This window comes from Phyllobates terribilis, unplaced genomic scaffold (genome assembly GCF_046119375.1).
Source record: "Phyllobates terribilis strain yellow unplaced genomic scaffold, ASM4611937v1 Scaffold_1__5_contigs__length_1240528914, whole genome shotgun sequence".
NCBI lineage: Eukaryota > Metazoa > Chordata > Amphibia > Anura > Dendrobatidae > Phyllobates > Phyllobates terribilis.
The window spans coordinates 263,736,332-263,760,677 of NW_027362761.1; the positions used below are offsets into that span (position 1 = coordinate 263,736,332).

At 45.0% G+C, this 24,346-nt stretch overlaps 1 protein-coding gene across 4 annotated transcripts in view; it reads right to left on the reverse strand.

Moving 5' to 3' along the window:
• Positions 1 to 24,346, reverse strand: part of EMID1 (EMI domain containing 1) — a 143,334-nt gene that overhangs the window by 102,834 nt on the left and 16,154 nt on the right. For all 4 annotated transcript variants that reach the window (XM_073671864.1, XM_073671873.1, XM_073671880.1 and 1 more), the window contains exons 2-3: positions 11,242 to 11,355; positions 10,717 to 10,820 (exon numbers count right to left, since the gene is read on the reverse strand). In XM_073671864.1, coding sequence (XP_073527965.1) covers positions 10,717 to 10,820; positions 11,242 to 11,355 — 218 coding nt within the window. The remainder of the gene's footprint in view (positions 1 to 10,716; positions 10,821 to 11,241; positions 11,356 to 24,346) is intronic.

Genomic DNA, 24,346 nt, shown 5'->3' on the forward strand with positions numbered 1-24,346 from the left:
CAGTCTCCTGACCTCAATATCATTGAGCCACTCTGGGGAGATCTGAAGCACGCAGTTCATGCTAGACAGCCCAGTAATTTACAGGAACTGGAGGCTTTTTGCCAAGAAGAATGGGCAGCTTTACCATCTGAGATATTAAAGAACCTCATCCACAACTACCACAAAAGACTTCAAGCTGTCATTGATGTTAGAGGGGGCAATACACGGTGTTAAGAACTGGGGTATGTGAACTTTTGATCAGGGTCATTTGGATGTTTTTGGTTGTCATTAAGATTTAAAAAGAGAAAACACAGTAGTTTGACAATAAATGGCTTCACCCAACCAATAACCATGAGTGGAGAAAAAGTTTTTTGTTATCATTCATATTCTCTGAAACAAGGCCAAGAAAGGAAAAATTCTGCCGGGGTATGTAAACTTTTGAGCACAACTGTATATTCTACTGGATGTAGTACCTGGCTTTCAGGTAATTTTTACATTGACTGTGAGGTAATGCTTAATTTCCAGATATGTTATTGTGGTAATGTACTGTATGTTTAATATGAAGTCATGTCTATATTGTTCCGAATGTGTTAAATACACAGGCCAATATCATGCACTAAGGTGACGTAGTGCTGTGCAAGAGAATCTGGCCCTAATTGTCATGGTAGAAGAGGTAACATCCTATTCATCAGCCAGCGGATGGCAAAACAAAAGTGTCACCCTTGTGGACTTGCATGGTCATGAGTTAACCTTCAGTAGTTAGGGTGCTTCTTACATTTGGCACAGTCAGCCGGGTGGTAGAGCAGAGATGTGGTGGGCTCTGGAAAAGGAGTGGAAAACAGAGATGGTATATAAGCCAAAGATATGTCTGGCTGTTAGTGGTCAACTAAGCTACAGAATTTGTCTAAGGCCACGTTCACACGTTCAGTATTTGGTCAGTATTTCACATCAGTATATGTAAGCCAAAACCGGAAGTGGGTAAAAAATACGTAAATGTACGTGTTTCTATTATACTTTTTCTCTGATTGTTCCACTCCCGGTCCTGGCTTACAAATACTGATGTAAAATACTGACCAAATACTGATAGTGTGACTGTAGCCTATGTTAGAGAGACAGGACAAGTCAAGAGAGCCAGTAAAGAAGTTGAAGAATCATCGAATACACATAGTGGCTGGATAACTGAGTTGCTTGAGGCGTCAATGACCTCGATCATCATCCTGTGAGTGCTATACGTGGTCTAAGCATGCTGCCATGGAAAGTGAAGAAGGCTTTGTGTGTCCCAGCTCCATCCTCTTGAGTTGAAGAAGAAGCATCCAAAGTAAACTGACTGCTAAGTGAGAGACTCCTTTGCTTGTGAGGCTTGTGATATATACATACAGTTATATGAAAAAGTTTGGGCACCCCTATTAATCTTAAGCTTAATGTTTTTTAAAAATTGGTGTTTTTGCAACAGCTATTTCAGTTTGATATATGTAATAACTGTTGGACACCGTAATGTTTCTGCCTTGAAATGAGGTTTATTGTACTAACAAAAAATGTGCAATCTGCATTCAAACAAAATTTGACAGGTGCATAAGTATGGGCACCCTTATCATTTTCTTGTTTTAAATACTCCTACCTACTTTTTACTGACTTACAAAAGCACTTTTTTTGGTTTTGTAACCTCATTGAGCTTTGAACTTCATAGCCAGGTGTATGCAATCATGAGAAAAGCTACTTAAAGTGGCCACTTGCAAGTTGTTCTCCTGTTTGAATCTCCTCTGAAGAGTGGCATCATGGGCTCCTCAAAACAACTGTCAAATGATCTGAAAACAAAGATTATTCAACATAGTTGTTCAGGGGAAGGATACAAAAATCTGTCTCAGAGATTTAACCTGTCAGTTTCCACTGTGAGGAACATAGTAAGGAAATGGAAGAACACAGGGACAGTTCTTGTTAAGGCCAGAAGTGGCAGGCCAAGAAAAACATCAGAAAGGCAGAGAAGAAGAATGGTGAGATCAGCCAAGGACAATCCTCAGACCACCTCCAAAGAGCTGCAGCATCAACTTGCTGCAGATGGTGTCACTGTGCATCGGTCAACTATACAACGCACTTTGCACAAGGAGAAGCTGTATGGGAGAGTGATGCGAAAGAAGCCGTTTCTGCAAGCACGCCACAAACAGAGTCGGCTGAGGTATGCAAAAGCACATTTGGAGAAGCCAGTTTCTTTTTGGAAGAAGGTCCTGTGGACTGATGAAACCAAGATTGAGTTGTTTGGTCATACAAAAAGGCATTATGCATGGCAGCAAAAAAACACAGCATTCCAAGAAAAGCACTTGCTACCCACAGTAAAATTTGGTGGAGGTTCCATCATGCTTTGGGGCTGTGTGGCCAATGCCGGCACTGGGAATCTTGTTAAAGTTGAGGGACGCATGGATTCCACTCAGTATCAGCAGATTCTTGACAATAATGTTCAAGAATCAGTGATAAAGTTGAAGTTACGCAGGGGATGGATCTTTCAGCAAGACAATGATCCAAAACACCGCTCCAAATCTACTCAGGCATTCATGCAGAGGAACAATTACAATGTTCTGGAATGGCCATCCCAGTCCCCAGACCTGAATATCATTGAACATCTGTGGGATCATTTGAAGAGGGCTGTCCATGCTCGGCGACCATCAAACTTAACTGAACTGGAATTGTTTTGTAAAGAGGAATGGTCAAAAATACCTTCATCCAGGATCCAGAAACTCATTAAAAGCTACAGGAAGCGACTAGAGGCTGTTATTTTTGCAAAAGGAGGATCTACTAAATATTAATGTCACTTTTCTGGTGAGGTGCCCATACTTATGCACCTGTCAAATTTTGTTTGAATGCAGATTGCACATTTTCTGTTAGTACAATAAACCTCATTTCAAGGCAGAAACATTACTGTGTCCAACAGTTATTACATATATCAAACTGAAATAGCTGTTGCAAAAACACCAATTTTTATAAAACAATAAGCTTAAGATTAATAGGGGTGCCCAAACTTTTTCATATAACAGTATATTATTGAATTCACAGAAAACCACATAATGGGGAATTTTAATAATTAATCACAATGATCTCCCACTATTTGTCCCAATCGGAACACAATATCTATAGAAAGTGAACTCCATCATACATATAATGCCTACAAGCAACAACCAGAGTCACACACTTATAAAATCATAGAATTTATTGAATAAACATAGATACAAATACCACAAATAGATTATTTAAAATACATAGAGGTGCAATCATAAGGACTCAGGATATAGTCCCTGTAGGGTGAGCAGCAACAATATATACACCACGTCACTTATATATTGATATATTCGTATATGTCAGCATATGCACACATAGTTAATAAATGCCCAAATGCAACATAACTCCCATTAATCTCATCAAGTGCATTATGCTGTTTATGCAGCCACACATCAAGTTAATCCCCGCGCCAAACATAGGAAACAAGAATCATGCAGCAATTATATATATAGATTTAATTGTAGTGACTTACCCATCACAATGGTGATACTCACACCCGGGAGACACCCTTGAACGCGCGTTTCGCTTTAGCTTTATCAACAAGGAGGTTAACTATGTGTGCATATGCTGAAATATACGAATATATCAATATATAAGTGACGTGTATATTTTGTTGCTGCTCACCCTACAGGGACTATATCCTGAGTCCTTCTGATTGCACCTCTATGTATTTTAAATAATCTATTTGTGGTATTTGTATCTATGTTTATTCAATAAATTCTATGATTTTATAAGTGTATGACTCCGGTTGTTCTTTGTAGGCATTATATTTCTGATATATACAGTAGCTTATAGTTGCTTAATATTGACAAATCCCCTGGCCCAGATGGTATTCATCCATGGATACTGAGGGAATTGAGCTCAGTAATTGACAAACCGCTGAATTTCGTATTCTTAGACTCTGTGCTAACAGGGGTAATGCCACAGGATTGGAGGATAGCCGATGTGGTACCGATATTTAAAAAAGGTAAGAAGGTGGATGCAGGTAACTATCGTCTGTCAAGTCTGATATCAGTAGTGTGCAAAGTTTTTGAGGGCATCACAAGAGATGACCTGCAGAGTTATATCACAGAGAATAATATAATAAATGATAATCAGCATGGATTCATGAAAAACAGGTCGTGTCTAACCAACATGTTGGGGTTCTGTGAGGAGGTAAGTGCAAATCTGGATGTTGGTAATGCAGCTGATGTGATTTATCTGGACATGGCAAAGGCATTCGATACTGTACCACATAACAGCCTTATACTGAAGCTCAGACTTGGGGGAACTATATGTAGATGGGTAAGGAATTGGCTAAATGATAAGAAACAAAGAGTCTATATAAATTGTACGTTCTCTAAATGGGATATAGTCAGCAGTGGGGTGCCACAGGGATCTGTGCTAGGACCGATTCTTTTTAACCTCTTTATTAATGACCTTGGGAATGGGATTGAGAGTAAAGTATCAGTCTTTGCTGATGACACCAAACTATGTAGGATATTAAAATCTGATCATGACATTACGATATTACAGAACGATCTGGATAAGATGACTGAATGGGCAAACACTTGGCAGATGAGGTTTAATGCAGATAAATGTAGAGTAATGCACCTAGGGCGGAGTAATCCTATTGCTACATATACATTAAATGGGAGTATATTCGGGACTACAGAACAGAAGGACTTGGATATTCTAGTTACAAGTAAGCTGAGCAGCAGTAGTCAATGTCAAGCAGCAGCCGCAAAAACAAACAAGATTTTAGGATGTATAAAAAGAGAAATAAAATCCCACGATCCCAACATATTGTTACCATAAATCACTGGTGAGGCCACATCTGGAATATGGGATCCAATTTTGGGCTCCACATTTTAAAAAGGATATTCAGAAATTAGAGTCAGTTCAAAGGCGGGGAACTAGATTATTACAAGGGATGGAAGGCCTGTCATATGATGAGAGGGTGAAAAAGTTGAGCTTGTTTAGCTTAGAAAAAAGACATCTCAGAGGGGATCTCATTTACATGTATAAATATATGGGTGGTCAGTACAAAGGACTAGCACATGACTTATTCCTTACAAAGACCATACTAAGGACCTTGGGGTGGAAGAAAGGCGATTCCGGCACCTAAACAGGAAAGGGTTTTTTACAGTCAGAGTAGTCGGACTGTGGAATGGCGACCACGAGAGGTAGTAATGGCCGACACTATAACAGCTTTCAAAAAAGGGCTGGATGATTTCCTCGATACATATAACATTGTGTGCTACAGTTAAATTAGGCAAAATGTTACACCTACAGTAGTACATTTGATATAGTGTTCTTGTACTGATCGCCTTTTCTCTGGGTCAAGAAGGAATTTTTCCCCGTGATGCAAATTGGCTGAATGCATCCTGGGGTTTTTGTCTTCTTCTGGATCAACAGATTTAGGCATAGGGTTTTTAGTAATACCATTATTAGAATCACAAGAGTAATACAAAAATAAAACGAATTAAAAAATTATAAACTGGTTCATTTGTAATTGTAATAGTGCAGTAATAATAAAAATGGTAATAATACATATGTGAGGCCAAGTCCCAGTAAGTTAGTGTAGTGTTAGTGTAGGGAGTACAATTGGGTGAGAAAGGTTGAACTCACCTATTCAACCTATGTTACTATGTAATATATGTTATAGTTTGTTTTCATGTTGCTGCCATTCTAAAATCCCATCAGATTGAGGGAGCCATACAGAAATATTGCAAATAAAGCTGCTATAGAAGTAACTATCTATGTAGGCATTTGGGAGCTCTAGAGGTGTCTACTTTATCAAAGCTTGGAGGAACCTAAATCTCTGGGACACTATGCAATGTAACCTGTTTGGCCATAGATCTGGTTGGGAGGGATGACACAGAATAAACCAGGGGAATGTAAGGAGTTAAGTGACATTGTTGCTCCCCCCACGAACTGCACAGGTTATCTCATGTCACTTGTTTGATAATGTTAATTTGAAAGATGTAATATTGCATGTTTTGTTGTGATAATGCAAAGCTTGCAATAATGTACTACATTATTACCTGAACATTTCAAGTAAAATGACAAACAACCTAATAGAAACCTGATGACCCCCATTTATGTCTATGGGGTTTGTCTAGTGCAAATTGGGTCCATCTGTAATGGATTCATCCTTGCCATGATTTGTTATTTTGTTGCTAATGCAATACAGAAAAGCAGAATGGAGAACGCTGGCATGAATCCAGCCCCAAATTGTAAGATCCACTGTTTGTTGTAGTGATGTCTAGTTTATCATTGTCCCTGGGAAAATTCAGTAAGAACATCATGGTGAGGAAAGTGGGTAAGAAGTGAACATCTTTCTGCCTCAATGGAGCTATTCTGCCTATGTGACCTGTGTGGTCATAGATGGTCTATAGGGTCAGTAGACTGGTGGTCAGGGCATCATCACTTCTGGTCCAGCTGAGACCATCAGAGCAGCAGAGGGAAGAAGATTTTGGGGATGAGTTTTGCTTCTTTTCTTTTTTTAAATTTTTTTTAAAAAAAGCCAGAAAACCCCTTTAACCTGTCCAGGCCCGGCGTCAGCACCCTGTGCACCCGGGCAAGTGCCAGGGCCCTGAGCAGGCGGGGGGGACCCACTCATCGTTGGGCACCCCAGCATGCTATGGGACCCATGAGCGATGCGTTGCCGTTGCCAGTGCCTGCCACCCCACTTGCTCAGGGCCCCGGCACAATACTTACCTCTCCCCGTGCCTCCGCAGCAGCTCCGATCTCTTCTGCGGCTGCTGCACTGTGACGTCTCAGATCAGAGGGCGCGATGACGTCTTTACACCGCGCTCTCTCCGGAGCCGTCACAGCGTAGAGCGGGAAGACGCCGCCATGGGTGAGGAGTCCGGAGCAGCGGCAGCAGGTGAGAAGTGAGGTGAGTATTTGATTTTTTTATATGTATATGTATGGAGGCATGGGGCATTATAAAGGGGGAGGCAAGTGACATCCTGCATGGGGCATTATATGGGGAGGGGAACAAGTGACATCCTGCATGGGGCATTATATGAGGGGGGGGAACAAGTGACATCCTGCATGGGGCATTATATGGGGGGGTAACAAATTACATCCTGCATGGGGTATTATATGGGGGGGACAAGTGACATCCTGCATGGGGCATTATATGGAAGGAGAGGTGACATCCTGCATGGGGCATTATATGGGGGGGAACAAGTGACATCCTGCATGGGGCATTATATGGGGGGGTAACAAGTGACATCCTGCATGGGGTATTATATGGGGGGGGGCAAGTGACATCCTGCATGGGGCATTATATGGGGCGGAACAAGTGACATCCTGCATGGGGCATTATATGAGGGGGGGACAAGTGACATCCTGCATGGGGCATTATATGGGGGAGGTAACAAGTGACATCCTACATGGGGCATTATATAGGGGGGAACAAGTGACATCCTGCATGGGGCATTATATGGGGGGGAGAGGTGACATCCTGCATGGGGCATTATATGTGGGGGTGGGAACAAGTGACATCCTGCATGGGGCATTATATGGGGAGGAGAACAAGTGACATCTTGCATGGGGCATTATATGGGGGGGGCAAGTGACATCCTGCATGGGGCATTATATGGGGGGGTAACAAGTGACATCCTGCATGGGGTATTATATGGGGGGGGACAAGTGACATCCTGCATGGGGCATTATATGGGGGGGAACAAGTGACATCCTGCATGGGGCATTATATGGGGTGGGGGAACAAGTGACATCCTGCATTGGACATTATTTGGGGGGGAGAGGTGACATCCTGCATGGGGCATTATATGGGGGGAGAGGTGACATCCTGCATGGGGCATTATATGAGGGGGAGAGGTGACATCCTGCATGGGGCATTATATGTGGGGGTGGGAACAAGTGACATCCTGCATGGGGCATTATATGGGGAGGGGAACAAGTGACATCTTGCATGGGGCATTATATGGGGAGGGACAAGTGACATCCTGCATGGGGCATTATATGGAGGGGTAACAAGTGACATCCTGCATGGGGTATTATATGGGGGGGACAAGTGACATCCTGCATGGGGCATTATATGGGGGGGAACAAGTGACATCCTGCATGGGGTATTATATGGGGGGAGAGGTGACATCCTGCATGGGGCATTATATGTGGGGGTGGGAACAAGTGACATCCTGCATGGGGCATTATATGGGGAGGGGAACAAGTGACATCTTGCATGGGGCATTATATGGGGGGGTAACAAGTGACATCCTGCATGGGGAATTATATGGGGGGGTAACAAGTGACATCCTGCATGGGGTATTATATGGGGGGGGACAAGTGACATCCTGCATGGGGCATTATATGCGGGGGGAACAAGTGACATCCTGCATGGGGCATTATATGGGGTGGGGGAACAAGTGACATCCTGCATGGGGCATTTTATGTGGGGAAACAAGTGACATCCTGCATGGGGCATTATATGGGGTAGGGGAACAAGTGATATCCTGCATGAGGCATTATATGGGGGGGTGAACAAGTGACATCCTGCATGGGGCATTATATGGGGGGTAACAAGTGACATCCTGCATGGGGTATTATATGGGGGGGAAGTGACATCCTGCATGGGGCATTATATGTGGGAGGAACAAGTGACATCCTGCATTGGGCATTATTTGGGGGGGGAGAGGTGACATCCTGCATGGGGCATTATATGGGGGGAGAGGTGACATCCTGCATGGGGCATTATATGGGGGGAGGTGACATCCTGCATGGGGCATTATATGGGGGGGTAACAAATGACATCCTGCATGGGGCATTATATGGGGTGGGGGAACAAGTGACATCCTGCATGGGGCATTATATGGGGTGGGGGAACAAGTGACATCCTGCATGGGGCATTATATGGGGGGGAGAGGTGACATCCTGCATGGGGCATTATATGTGGGAGTGGGAACAAGTGACATCCTGCATGGGGCATTATATGGGGAGGGGAACAAGTGACATCTTGCATGGGGCATTATATGGGGGGGACAAGTGACATCCTGCATGGGGCATTATATGGGGGGGTAACAAGTGACATCCTGCATGGGGTATTATATGGGGGGGACAAGTGACATCCTGCATGGGGCATTATATGGGGGGGGACAAGTCACATCCTGCATGGGGCATTATATGGGGTGGGGGAACAAGTGACATCCTGCATTGGGCATTATTTGGGGGGGAGAGGTGACATCCTGCATGGGGCATTATATGGGGGGAGAGGTGACATCCTGCATGGGTCATTATATGAGGGGGAGAGGTGACATCCTGCATGGGGCATTATATGGGGGGTGACATCCTGCATGGGGCATTATATGGGGGGGTGACATCCTGCATGGGGCATTATATGGGGGGAAGTGACATCCTGCATGGGGCATTATATGGCGGGGAAGTGACATCCTGCATGGGGCATTATATGGGGGGAAGTGACATCCTGCATGGGGCATTATGTGGGGGGGGAAGTGACATCCTGCATGGGGCATTATGTGGGGGCACAGCCTGCATGGGGCATTATGAGGGGGCCAGTATCCTCTATGGAGCGTTATATGGGGCCAGTATCCTGTATGGAGCATTATATGGGGGCCAGTATCCTGTATGGAGCATTATATGGGGACCAGTATCCTGTATGGAGCGTTTTATGGGGACCAGTATCCTGTATGGAGCGTTTTATGGGGACCAGTATCCTGTATGGAGCGCTATATGGGGACCAGTATCCTGTATGGAGCGTTATATGGGACCAGTATTCTGCATGGAGCATTATATGGGGTCCATTATTCTGTATGGAACAATATGTGGTGCCCATAATACTGCATGGAGGACTATACTGTCTGGTCTGCACTGTGCGCTGCAAGGATTCGCCAGTTTTTGAGCTATTGTAGAATTTACAATAGATATCGCTCATGTAATGTAAGAAGTGAAATCTTTGGCCATGTACTATATCTATATTTCTCTGCGGTATCTGTGCATCATGAATCGTGGTATGTGTTAAAGGGGCCCACTGAGACTCTTTCGCCCGGGGCCCAGAAAAACCTGGAGCCGGCCCTGAAACTGTCCTAGTTCAAGTTGTATACTCTATTTCTGATGTAGTCTTAGGTGTGACCTATTGAGAAGACTTGTTAGAAGCGGATATTCATGACTGGGTTGAGGGCCCATGTTTAAGACAGAAGGGAAGTTAAACAAAGTGAAGCCTGGGGGCATATCTGTTATTTCCTTGTAGGAGTATTGTATATCTCTGATGAGAAGCTGCTATACCTAGTAAAGTTGTTTCCTGAAAAAGCTGGTGAGGGGTCTCTGTCCGCAGCTAGGACCAATACCACATCCATGTAAAGGCTGGCTGTACCCCAAGTGAACCTTACAAGTACATATACAGTATGTTGGAAAATGCTGCCTTATCCCATACCCTAACAATAGGCACAATTTAGAAAAGAAATTGTACTGCAAATGTACATTTTTAGTGGGCTTTCCTATATAACCAAGCAAACTAAAACTACCCACGACACTCTTTCGTCTTACGTTGAATCCTTAGGGGACCATTGACATGTTTGGCATAAGTACTAGGAGCATTTGCCAGCACATGCCATGAACATACATTGCAAACAGTGTGAATAGACCCGAAGATATCAGTTCAGATTTACATTCCTCTGCCCACAAAGCGCCTACAACATTTAGTAAAGTGAGATTTGTTACCCTCATCACAGCTTGGTCCTCTGTATCCAGGACAGCATCTCCACTCCAGTGTAGTCATCGTCTTATAGCTGAGTCTATAGGTTGGTCGGACAACTGTCCTATAACTAAAAATCCGATAAGATATAAATGAATACAGGACACAAAAAAGAAAAGTCGTTTTGCAGAAAATGTGCAATAAAGGACAAGAAGGGACACTAAGACTGGCCAGTCTTAAAGAATGCATTGTTGGAGTAAGAAGCTTTCATTTATCTTTGCGTGTCCTTACATCAGAAATTGAACTTTCTGTCCGCTATGACAAGATGCAGACTTTGCTATAGTTGCTGATGTAAGTAATATTATGCCTCCTCCTGGATAACCTCATCTGCTTTAGTCACCAAAAATGAGAGGCAAAAAAAAAGGTCTCATATAATTTTGTAAATATGAAACGTAGAATAATTAGGAAAATTAAATTTCCACAAAACTGGTGCACAATATTTAATAATTGCCCACATTGTGCCTTCCAAGCTCAGTAGTCTGTATCCTTACCTTCCTCCGGAGCAGCCTGCTGCCCAGTGGCAGTTCTGGTACACCCTCTGCAGGAAAGTGCCATTCTGAACCTGACACGTCACCGTGCGAGTGATGGGCACAGAGCACCAATTTCTACAATAACAAAGACGTCACACATGGAAAGTAAATCATGATATCAGTGTCTTAAGTGATGGTTTATTACAATGAGTATCATCTAGCATCTCTCCTAGAATTTTAAATTCGTAATATTCTATACAGCCATTTGTCACCTACGTTGCTGCACAGGTTGGTGAGAACTAATATTGGCTGGTAATACTGCAGCCTTCATAATTACAAGAACAATTTTCTTCCACTCAAATGTGACTGTGAAGATTAGCCAATTAACTGATTGGCTGCAGCGGTCATGTGACATTGTTTATGTCAGGTAAGTATAGTTTTTTGTTAATTTATGCAGAACCCTGGGGCCATTAATAAAGGGTTGACCAATAATGGATAACCCCTTTGAACATTTATTACCACCTTTTAGAAGGTGTATTGGGGCAGATTTAACAATGTGTTTTAGCTAAATATGGTGTTTGAGCTAAATGTAACATTTATGAAGACCTTGCTAAAAACTTGCTAATGTGACGCATTTCTGTCCTGCAGAAAACAAAACTTGGTTCAACCTGGTATTGTGGAACTGTGCCAACCCAAATTCATCAACAGGGAGTGTTCTGCGCTGACGGATAGACTGGCACAGTGGTCATACAGCGGGCTGGTATTTGGGTAAATTCACATGTGGCAAATTTGTTGCAAAAATTTCTACAACGGAAAATCCTTTCCTGGCAAAGACATGGATTTTTCAAATCCAAAAAAATTGCTGCAACAAAGGTGTTGTATGTGAATTCACCCTTACTAGATCTCCACAGCTTAAGTGCGCATTCAGATATCATGTATGAGAAAACCAGACCGAGTTTCATTCGTGATTTCCACCAGTGTTTCATTAGATTTTCATTGGAATGTCATCAGAGTCTCATCAGAGTTTGGTCCAATTTTCATCAGCTTTTCTCCACCTTCTCCTAAGGGCTTGTTCACACTACCATATAAAACGGCTGTGTGCTATGTGATGTTTTATCGGATAGCACTCGGCCCAATGTTATACTATGGGGAGTGCAGATCTGCGACTTTTTTCTCATGCCGATTCGGGAATAAGAAAAAAAATCGCAGCATGCTGCAAGTGCATCCAATAATCAGATTGCACGCACCCATACAAGTCTTTTGGTGTGTGTGAAACATCGGACTGCACTCAGGTGACACCTGAGTGCAGACATCCGCGGACTCAGACACTGAAGAAGATGGAGAAATTAAGTTCTATGTCTTCTCCACACTTGTGAAAAGATTCTCTCATGTGATAGAATTGGATCGCACTCTGTTTGATCTGAGTGACATTAGCATAATCGGCCCGATTCTCTCTCGTGAGAGAATCTATGGCCGTGTGAGTGAACCCTAACAGTCTCTGAAAAACGGACAGCACTAGGCTTGATCCGACACTTGGATCAATATCGGACGTGTCTCCATGGACTACTCGGACCACACAAAAAATCATGGGCATGTGAACAGCCCCATAGATGGTACGAGTGCTATCCGTGAAAAACATATATAGCACTTGTACTTGAAAAACTGATGTCTGAAGGAGTCCCTAGGTGGATTTAACAATTCAGGTTTTTTTTTTCGCATATGTGAAAAACGATCTGTGTTTTTTTAGTATACTAGAGCCATTTTTGGTCTGAGTATCAGTTTACACAATCCTTCTTGCATATGCTTTTCTTGCATGAAAAAAAACCTTATCTTCTTAAACCCATTAAACAGAAGAATACACACAGCACATGGACAACATTTGTGTGCAATCCGATTTTTTCACAGTGCCAATGACTTGCAATGGCGAGTTTGATCCATGTGAAAAGGCACATTGATTGTAATAAGTCCATGACTTATCCATAAAAATAACAGATTTCCCCTGTACCAAAACACTGACGTATGATACTGGCCTTACAGTCAATCACTGTTTTATGCAGCATAGAGCATGATACCACTGAGGACAGTGATTGGCTGCAGTGGTCACACGGGGTATATGAGCAGTGTGGTCTGCAGAAAGGTTAAACAGAAGACCAGCTGAGAGCATTTGGGAGGCAGCATTGGAGCGGCGGTGAATGAAAGGTGAAGTCTGTATTTTATCATTATTTTAGATGTATTGCTGCCTGTGTGCAGTTTTTAATTACCTTGGACCTTGAAGTAAATATGGAAAAAAAATACAATCAGAGAAAGCAAAACAAATTTAAAGTTGCTGCTAACTCAGTAAACATTTTTTTTATTGCACAATTTTTTGCTAATAAAATATTAGGAATGGATTCATGACTTCAAATAAAGCTCTGCATGTCACAAACAATTTCCAATAATTATACCGAAAAAAAATAGAAACAATTATACCACACTGTTCTAAAATTTGCTACATTTTTTTGCCAGGTCATTAAAAGGTTGTTTGTGTCATAACGACAACTTCTACCTTTCTACGGACCGGTCTATGAACCAGAAACTACAGCAGCACTATATGGCCATTGTCACACAGAGGTTTTTTAAAGCATTCAGCATAGTGCGATTCGATTTTCTTGGATGAGAGATTCAGAGCACACTGAGGAGAAGATGGAGAACAAAATTTCTCCATCTTCTCCATGGTGTCAGTGCACGGAAATCAGACTGCACTCAGATGTCATCCGAGTGCAGTCCGATGATTTACACACACCCATAGATAGACTTGAATGGGCGAGTGGCTGATTCTCTCAGTGAAAAAAATTGTGCATCAGCACTGCCCCATTGAATAACATAGGTCCGAGTGCTATCCGAGTTTGGCGCACATGTCTGGAGATTTCCCTGGGCCCATACATACAAGCTTAATTAATATTGTGATAATGCTTCCCCTAAGGCTACATTTACATGCCCTGTTCACAAGAGTTGACAATCAACCTGTATGTATCCCTTCAAACTTCATTTGCAGCAGTCATGGAACTGCATATTTTCAGAAATTCAGTATTCAAGCTGACAAAAATGAACATATATTTGTAATATTTTACCTGCATACCATAGTCCTCATATCCATACCACTAGAATGCTCAGCTACTATTTATTGCTCTAGGGAAGCAAGTCTCCTTTCATGGGGATGAGGGAGTGTCACAGACGGATGAGACGGCCCCAGGGGTAAACATCAAACTTTTCCCATAACTATATGCCAGAGACCCCTGCAGATACAATGTGTGAGTTAAGGTGTGTATAGGTGGAGGTGGGTGTGAGATCTTGAATCAGACAGGAACTAGAGAAGCATGCATTTAAAGTAATTCATATGGCCAAAATATCCAATGGAGCAAACAGAACTGTTACTGCTCCTCACATTCCTAGATTGTATTCCCTTATATTATAAGAAGGGAATAAAACCCAGGAATGGGAAGTATGGCCTCTACTCATTGTTCTCTCTGCAAAGGTAGGATTGTTTGGTGCAACTCCATACACATTAGATACAATCTGCCAAACCCACCAATGTGGGGATGATCGGCCAACAATCCAATGTGTATGGGAGCCTCCTCAATTTCCCCAACAGATGATGTTGCAGAAAAAAAGAATGATCTGTCTTAGAGAACACAGGAGTACAAGAGTTCCTATACATGTTCTTATGTATGGGGGTGTAAGGAGAGATAGTTGCCGGCTGAGGAGTCTAGGAGGAATAGCATTCGGCAAAAGGTTATTTAGGACATAGTTTTATGATATCATCTTAATATAACCTGCTTTCTCTGCCTCTGTGTCTGTGACCTGAAAGGAAGAACATGAATACCAGTTAAAGAGGTTGTCTAGTGTGACATGCAGAAATAGTGCTGTTGCTTCAAAAGCATTCAGCAACTATTAGAAGTAACACAAGCACAGGAGACAGGAAGTGTTGTGCTTCAGAAGCATCCAGCAACTAGAGGGGTTAACACAGTCACAGGAGACAGGGAGTGTTTTAGCAGAGCCACAGGGGGATTGTGGGGAGCTTGTTATGGTAGTCTGGCTGAAGCCGAAGAGAAAGGTGGTGTGTTTTCTGTATCTGACAGAAGGCAACTGAACAGGATTCAGATCAGGACAGAAACTAAACACAGGTCAGATAAACTCCCTGAACTAACAGTGCAGAGTATTATCGGGCAGGAAGATAAGGACTGGAAGGAATTGTGTCACAGGGATCATCTCCCTCATCAAACCCTCCCCCCCTCCATCTCCATGCAGGATAAAGAATGATGTGTACTGTTGAGTCCTTGTGAAGGAAAAGCCTGTTGTTGTGTATACATAGAAGTGTGCTGCTAAAGATCTAATCTATGCTGAATTGTGCTACTGAAGAGACTGTAACACTGTGCCTTGTGAAGAAAGTACTGTATTGTTACTGGAGCCGGTTGCTCAAGAAACTCAGACTGTACTGTAATGAAGATTGTTGCTGTAATATTCCTGAATTGCACTGGCCATGCTTCAGATTAAATTCCACTGTTAAACTTTTGAAAAAGACTCTTGTCAGATGTGTCTGGTCAGCAACTGAATCTATCATGTGCCTGAGAGAAACTGCAGCCTACGGTCGCCCTGAGTAACGGTTTCCCCAGGATTCCAAAGAATTCATGAAACCCGTCTCGCCCTATCTGAACCTAGCGGCGTGCGTGTAACACTAGGATTTACTTATTGGTTAACAATCCATACCATACAGTGGCATACCTAGAGTCCGATGGGCCCCGGTGCAACATTTGGACCTGGACCTCCACTTGCATGTTGGTCAGATGTATGGGCCCTTGTAGCTTTCTAGATCCTATAAAGACATGAGAGTGTTCACCCTATATGTAATAATGTCCCTGATCCTGGTTCCTTCCTGTAATAATCTCCCCCATCCTGGCCCCTTCCTGGTATAATGCCCCCAATCCTGGTATACTGTGCCCCATCCTAGGCCCTTTTCTAGCCTGATGCCCCCCCTTCCGTTCTTCTCCAGCACATTTTAAAAAGAAACAAACGATTATTCTTACCTTCCCTGGCTTCCACAGCGTGTGGTGTCCTCCTCTACAGCCATTGCAGAAGCCAGCAGCTGACTCCGGTGTACTGGCACGGGCAGTACATGAGGTCACTGCCTGGCTGGCAGCGTGTATTGCAGTGCAGGGAGCCAGCTGAATGTTTCCAAGGACGCACATCCAGGTGAAATTGTCGCTGGCGTCAGCGGGTCCCCCCTCCCGCACGAGCGCGGCTGCACCCTCTGCAACCCCCATCGTTACGCCCTGATAGCATAAGTCATCAATATGACATTGGTGGGGCCCTCCACTGATCAGCTGTTATCTGCTTTAGCAGCGGCCAGATGAAAGCAATATATGGAGAGGAATACCACAGCCACAGTTCTGTATATTCTCTAGTTGCTGCTGCCGATTACTGCAATATCTCTCTCATTCAACTGAATGAATTTCCCGACATATGTCTGACAGGTGCTTCCAACATGTGCAAGTATACAGTCAGACTGTCGAATATGCTACCCATAGACTCCTATGCTAAAAAATACCCATACCCAATACAGTTGAAAATATGTTATACCAACGTATACCATCATGATGGAGGCCAAAGAGAACATAGATCATACCTGTCAGAAAATGGCAGACGTAGATTGCCCTCCTATATTGCGCCCCAGACACAGATTGCTTCCATATACAGCTTTGCAGCTAAAGAATCCCCAATACGTGTAACAGGTTTAGTAAAACACAAAATGCCATCAGGCATCATATTCTTCCCAACAAGCAATAGTGTTTAAGCAATGCTGCATGCCAGTAGTTATATAATTATTCTCTGACCAGATCCTGCCTGGATATCTGTAATTGGTTCTATGTAGTAATAGTCAATAAATGCAGCCATATGCCCATGTGCATGAGGCCCTGTTTATTGCTGATCTGTATGCCTGTGTACAATTGATGTTATGCAAAAATAACAAAGCTAAATTCATACCAGCAATTTCCGTTCTATGTTTTTGCCATGTGTATTTAAAAAAAATAATTTTTGGCCCCATTCAGATGTCCATGAATCACATCCGTATTCTATCTGTTTTTCACGTACAGAACACGCACACACCGTAATCTGTTCACACGTTCGTGATTTATTGCGGACCGCGTGTAGGAAAAAAAATCACGCAGGTATGTTTGATTGGAGTCATGGATCAAAATGACCCATACAAGTCTGCGGGTCAGTAAAAATCACGGACAGCACACGGATGTCATTAGTGTGTAATTCGTGTGCTGTCTGTGATTAGCAGTGTAACGGATAGGAGAAAATTTTAATTTTTTTTTTTTTTTTTTTAGTATTTTTAAATCTGAAACACTGACCGAGTACTAATAAAAAATCTGATCAAAAACACTGACACGCGAAACGTATTGAATACCAGAAAAATGACTGATATATGAATGGGTCCTAAAGAGAACCTGTCAGCTGTTCTGGCATGGCTGTTTTAGGCAAAGTTTGTGTAGACCATAATCTAAGAATTCTGGAGAATCTTTTCTTAGAACTCTACCATGTGATGGTCCTCTGTTATTCCTATCATGAGATTAAGAACTGTGTGTTAGATGAGGGTGTCATCTACCTACACAGTCTGAATTGAGCTTTCCCAGGACTGCTACCTTTGTATAACCTGAACTGCTCCCACTATTCATGTAAGGGCTCGTTCACACCACTGTACTGTCTGAGGGCTGCCCCTGGAAAAATCGCACAGCAATCAGACCACTGTTATTCAATTGGGCAGTGCAGATGAGCCATTTTTTTCACTGACTGAATCTCGTTAATTCCATAAATTTGATAAGACTCACCCACTCAAGTCTATGGGGCTGTGAAAAAAATCTGATGCCATTCGGAGCCACAGAATACCATCTGATTTTAACGGATACAATGCAATTCTGGAGCATAAGAAACTGTAAATGGTCAATAGCTGTTGCTGTAAAAACGGATTGTATATGGACTGCACATGGATGACATGTGAGAAAGAATTGTCCCACTTTTCTGGATGAAACTCTGTATGATTATTTATAACCTTGTGTGAACCTACCTTAAAGGGGTGGTCCACTACAATGTATATTCCGCCCATTGATTTCAACTTTTTAATTTTGTATTTTTGTAAAAATATGTCACGTCAACTTCTGGACTCTCTTGCATCTCCCAGGCGTGACCCAGGTGCAGGCACGCCACCTGATTGACTGGGCTGTGGGGGGTGCTTCACCGCACGTCACAGTCCAGTATCCAGCGCACGCTTGCGGCCAATAAAAGCAGAGGAGAGAGGGAAAGCGCACGCTGGATATTGGGCTGTGATGTGCGGGGACACACTGCCCACAGCCCATCAATCAGGTGGAGTGCGTGCGACTGGGTCATTCCTCGGTGGATATCAGCGGAGGCTGCAGCTGGGGGTCACGTGATGCGGACTGAGCGAGCAGCAATAGCGCCGCCCACAGGCACATATGGGAGGTATTTACAAAAATACTTATTTAAAAGGTTTAAATCGATGGGCACATGATACAATGTAATCAACCACCTCTTTAAGGATAGGTGCACATGACGACTTTTTTAGGCCTGGAACCAGCCTGAAAGTGCTAAAAAACTCCCAACACAATGAACGTGTGCACAGCAATGTTAGCATGACTTGCTGTGCATATGTTCCATCTTTTGTAACTTCATAGAGCAGCTAAATGGCATCACATTGTGGTCCACAGATCACAACAATTCGACTTGTTCCAACTTTTTGTGACTTGGTTGTCACGTCATGTTGCCCTGCAAGTCGCAATGCTACCTCATTCACTTGCATTAGCGGTGCCATACAGTGACCATTGGCTGCACATCCTGGGTCGCTGACAATGGTGACAAGTATTTGGACAGCACATGTCCGTGTAATACGCTCATCTGTAATAGTCTTTAGGGAAACACTAGGATGTAAGTTTCCTAATAATCATATGTAAATGACCTGAGATGAGCCTTTGCTTTATTACTGTAGCAATATTCGTTGTTATTGGAGACAATTGGCATCTATGGATATGATGAGTATTCTTTCTATGGAATATGTTGTAGTATAAAAAAAAATAATTAAAATATTAAATGGTAATATATTACATGTGACTATAAAAGATCCAACAAAATGTAATACTTGGGTAATAAATCATTGTTTAATAGGATACCAGTTTATGGCAAGGAAGAGTGGAACGTCCCATCATAAAAATGGTGGGAAAGGTCAATGTAATTGAATTCAAACTGAAGGGCCGAAATGTAGAAATGACAGACTCTGAATGTCAGAGAGCATGCATTATGAGTAGTGTTGAGCATTCCGATACTGAAATATCGGGTATCGGCCGATATTCGCGGTATCGGAATTCCGATACTTAATTCCGATACTATTGCAATATCGTATACCGGAATCGGAAGTTCCCATAATGCAATGAGACATTTTCATTTTATTCAGCCAATGAGGATCCTAAGAAGTGTGGGCACATCCTGTTAGGCATGTAGGCATCTTAACTAATGGCATGGCTGTGATTGGCTGCTGAAATGATGTCATGATGCACTATAAAAGCCACCGCCGCCATTTTGAGCTCACTCTGCTGTGAATTCAGTTAGGGATAGGACGCTGTTGTTCTGAGGGACAGTTTTAGCTACCTATTTGCTCTATACTGCTTTACCCAAGCTACTTTCTAAATCACTGTGCCTTGCAGTGCTAGTGCACAGTTCCCTGTGCTGTTCACCGCTATCTGCAAGGTCTGTGTGTGTGAGTGCAGCTCACCCTGTAGTGTGTGCTTCAGCCAAGTCTGGTTGTAGTGCACTCAGTGTGTGTCACTGCCTCATACATTGTCCTTTTTTGCCAATTCATAATTTTTCCTGATATCTCCTATTAGTGTGGTGGTTCCATCTGTATTCAGCTAAATTGGTTCCAAACACACTATATAGGAGTAGATAGAGAAATTTTTTTCCGTCTTGCAGCACTAGTGCACAGTGCTCTGCATCTGTACTGTTCACCGCTGTCTGCAAGGTCTGGTGTGTGAGTGCAGCTCACCCTGTAGTGTGTGCTTCAACCCCGTCTGGTTGTAGTGCACTCAGTGTGTGTCACTGCCTCATACATTGTCCTTTATTGCCAATTCATAATTTTTCCTGATATCTCCTATTAGTGTGGTGGTTCTGTGACACCCCAGGGGTCTGGTTGTCACAGTGATAGAGATATTACGTCTGAGAGCAGGTGGGAGGTCCTTTGGTCAGGGATCCTGTGCATGCCACACCTCCTGCCCAGCCTTGAGAGGGGAAGAACTTCCCCTGTATAAACCCGGGGCTGAGGCAGGGTTAGTGAGTCCAGGAAGAGTAGAGACAAGAGCAGCATAGGAAGCAGCAGAGTCACAAGGAGTCAGGGGCTGGCAGCTAAAGAGCTCGCCCTGACTAAGAAGATTTTTTACCGGACCCGGAGTCCGAGGCTGTGGGGACTAACTTCTACCCAGCAGCAGAATCCGTCAGGCAGGGGATTTCAGGTCCCCTGGCCCAGAAGCCCGAAGGCCCGGTCACACGCGTGGGACCAGCACCGCCATCGTGGAGCGGAAGCCATTAGAAGGCCCCGAGTCACCGGCCATACGGGTGAGCACCACACGGTACACTCAGGGACGTGGGCTACTTACATCAGCTTCTAGCAAGGTAGCCAGAAGAGTACAGTCAGCTTGGGAGGCCTACAACTACGCCTGGCCAGGGGAGATCCCATCTGCTCAAGGACTGACCAGGCCCCGTTCGCTAGCAAGTACTCCGGGAGGGTCTATCGTTGTTACCAGTAAAGACCCTGAACGCTACCATACCGTCTCTGAGTGGTTCCTGCTACCCCCATCATCCACGTCGGCTGCCCTGAGGCCATACCCCTCCCGTTGGGGGTTATACTATCACGCTGCACCATCCTTCCACCGGCCTCAGCGGTCTGCCCTGCAGCAGCAGCCCCCTGGCTGCATTCAACGGGTGGCGTAGTCATCAACCATTTTCTACCGCTAACAGACTGCCGTCCAGTTTGACTCCCTGGGCACGGACCGGGTCACCGCCACGAGACTACAACCCTAAACAGATCCGGCTCCGGGTAAGCTCCCGCGTGCGCAACGCAGCGCGACACAGGCCCAGGGGCGCGTCAACTTTGGCGTAGTCGGCAGGATCACGTGCCCGCAACCACCGGGTACTGCGTGCCTGAAAAGCAAAGACTGTTCAAACTTACCAGTGGTGAAGATTCCCGCCATCGGTGAAGATTCCCGCCATCCGGCGCCATCTTCAGCCTTCTTCCCGCCATCGGTGAAGTTTCCCGCCATCCGGCGCCATCTTCAGCCTTCTTCCCGCCATCCGTGGAGTTTTCCCGCCATTGGACGCCATCTTGAGGACGCCGCGCGGGAAGAAGAGGGGCGTGGACTCCGAAAGCGCGCGAGAACTGAAGCCCCGCCTCACGTCCGGACGTTGCGTAAGGTCCTGGAAGGAGCCCAGCAGACGCCGACGTCACAGGAGCGCGACGGAAGGTCCTCAACCCTGACGATCCACTGCGGAGCCGCGGCCTACGGAACAGGATCATCGCAAGGTAGGCCACGGTCCACTAGGGGGGAGGAAGATGTCGGATACGGAGGAGAGCTCCACTGCCTCAACCCCCGCCAGCGCTACCGCTGTTGCAGTTATGCCCTTCACCATGCCCTATATCCCGGGAGCAGCTTGGCTACCCCAGTACTCAGGGGAGTCACATACCCTGCATGACTTTAGAGAAAAGCTGGATAGCCTCTTCCAGGTGTACCCCCTCACAGAAGAGCAAAAAGTGAGCATCCTGGTGGCCCAACTAACTGGGGCAGCCCAAAGGGAGGTAAAGTCCTGGCCACCTGGGAGGAAGACTGTCGCAGGGATACTAACCCGGCTGAAGGACACTTTTGATACCCGCACCTCAGCCGAGATTAAACTTAGATTCTACGGGTGCAAGCAGCGAGCGCATGAGAGTATAAGGGACTATGCACTCAACCTACAAGAGGCCCTGAGGGCCATTAAGCAGACCGACCCTAATGGAGTGGGAAACGAGGACAGGCTGTTGACCGAACAATTTATAGAGGGTTTATATTGCAATGCCCACCGCACCCAGTTGCGGGCAATGGCCTTACAGGACCCTCATCTAGAATTTGCACAGTTCAAGGACAGAGCCATCCGGGTGCTCCGAGAACCGGCACCAGGTGGCGTTGTGACCCACAGACGCCCCACTACCACTTACTACCAGGAGGCGGCGCCCTTGTCAGCAGGGCCTGTGGGAGCTGATGCGCAGGCTTTGGACAATGACCCGGCTCCAGACCTACACCATCAGGTCCAAGAGCTAGCTAAAAGCGTTGCTGCGCTAACCCGAACTGTGCAGTCTTTACAGGTTTCCACTCCAGGGAAGATCCAGCTGGCATCCGGACCGGAGGACATCCCGTGGCGTCGACCAAGGAGGACCCCACCGGCCAGAGGAAGACCCAGTGACCGATACAGCGAGGACGGACGACCCATCTGCCGCCGCTGCAATCAACCCGGACATATGGAAAGGTACTGTTCTTTAAACGGGCACAACCTGGGGTAGAGGGCCAACCCCCAGGAAAAAGATCACCAGGCCCATCGAACTGGCGCGACAGATATGTGGGAGGACGTCCAGTCTTGCCTGTGGTACTGGATGGCATTCCCATGAGTGCCCTACTGGACACCGGGTCACAGGTCACCACCATCCCGTACGTGCTCTTCAAGCAGTACTGGAATGACTCGGATATTACCCGCTACCCTGACGACGACTTGAGTATCATCGCCAGCAATGGTCAGCCCGTGCCACAGATCGGATTTAAAGAGGTGACCATCAAAATTGGTAGAGTCGAACTGGCCGCACAGGGACTGATCATTGTAGATATTGACAAACATGAGAGTCACCCAAAAATAACTCTAGGAACTAATGTAATTGAAAATTGTCTTGCAGAGGTGATTTTCCTTTTACAGCAGGTTGCCAAGAATGCCAGCTCCGGCGAGCAGCGGGTGCTCCAGAAAGAGATCCGGGCACTGATGCAACGGCAACAAGTGGAACTCTCCGGCGGTGAGATTGGTAGCGTAAGAATGTGTGACCCTTTTCCTATTGCCATGCCCCCAAAAAGTGAAATGATGATTTGGTGCCGGGCAGCTATTGGTCTGAGAGGTAGAGATTACCAGGCAATGGTAGAACCAGTTTACTCAGACAGTAGGCCCACCATTTTGACAGCACGGGGGGTGGTCAATGTACGCCATGGGAGGGTGCCCGTTCGCATAATAAATATCGGGGAGAGGGAAGTGTACCTGCCCCGGTATGCCACGCTAGCCAAATTATATACCACTAATCAAAATTCTATACAATCTGTGGAACCCTTGCCTCCATCTCACCCGGAGGAAGGTAACGGCTCTAAGAAAGACATGGAGGACTGGTGTCAGCAACTACATCTGGGTACTGACTCCACTCCCTCACACCAGAAACAAGGAGTCTATCGGGTGGTTCAAGAGTATGAGAGAGTGTTTAGTAAACACCCGTTAGACTTCGGGCGAGTCAAGGGGGTAGAACACCGCATCCCCACGGGAGATCATCCTCCCATAAAAGAGAGGTATCGACCCGTACCCCCTGCACATTACCAACACGCCAAGGGGATGCTTAGAGACATGAAGGAGGCTGGGGTAATCCGGGATAGCTGTAGCCCCTGGGCAGCCCCACTAGTTTTAGTCAAAAAGAAAGACAACACCATGAGGATGTGTGTAGATTACCGGAAAATCAACCGTATCACACACAAGGATGCGTACCCCTTACCAAGGATAGAGGAGTCATTGGCTGCTTTAAGATCTGCTAACTTCTTCTCTACCTTGGATCTCACTAGCGGGTACTGGCAGGTTCCTGTAGCAGAGGCGGACCGGGAGAAGACCGCATTCACCACCCCGATGGGACTTAGCGAGTTCACCTGCATGCCGTTCGGACTCTGCAACGCCCCAGGAACCTTCCAACGATTAATGGAGTGCTGTCTGGGCCACAGAAACTTCGAGACGGTCCTGTTGTACCTGGACGATGTCA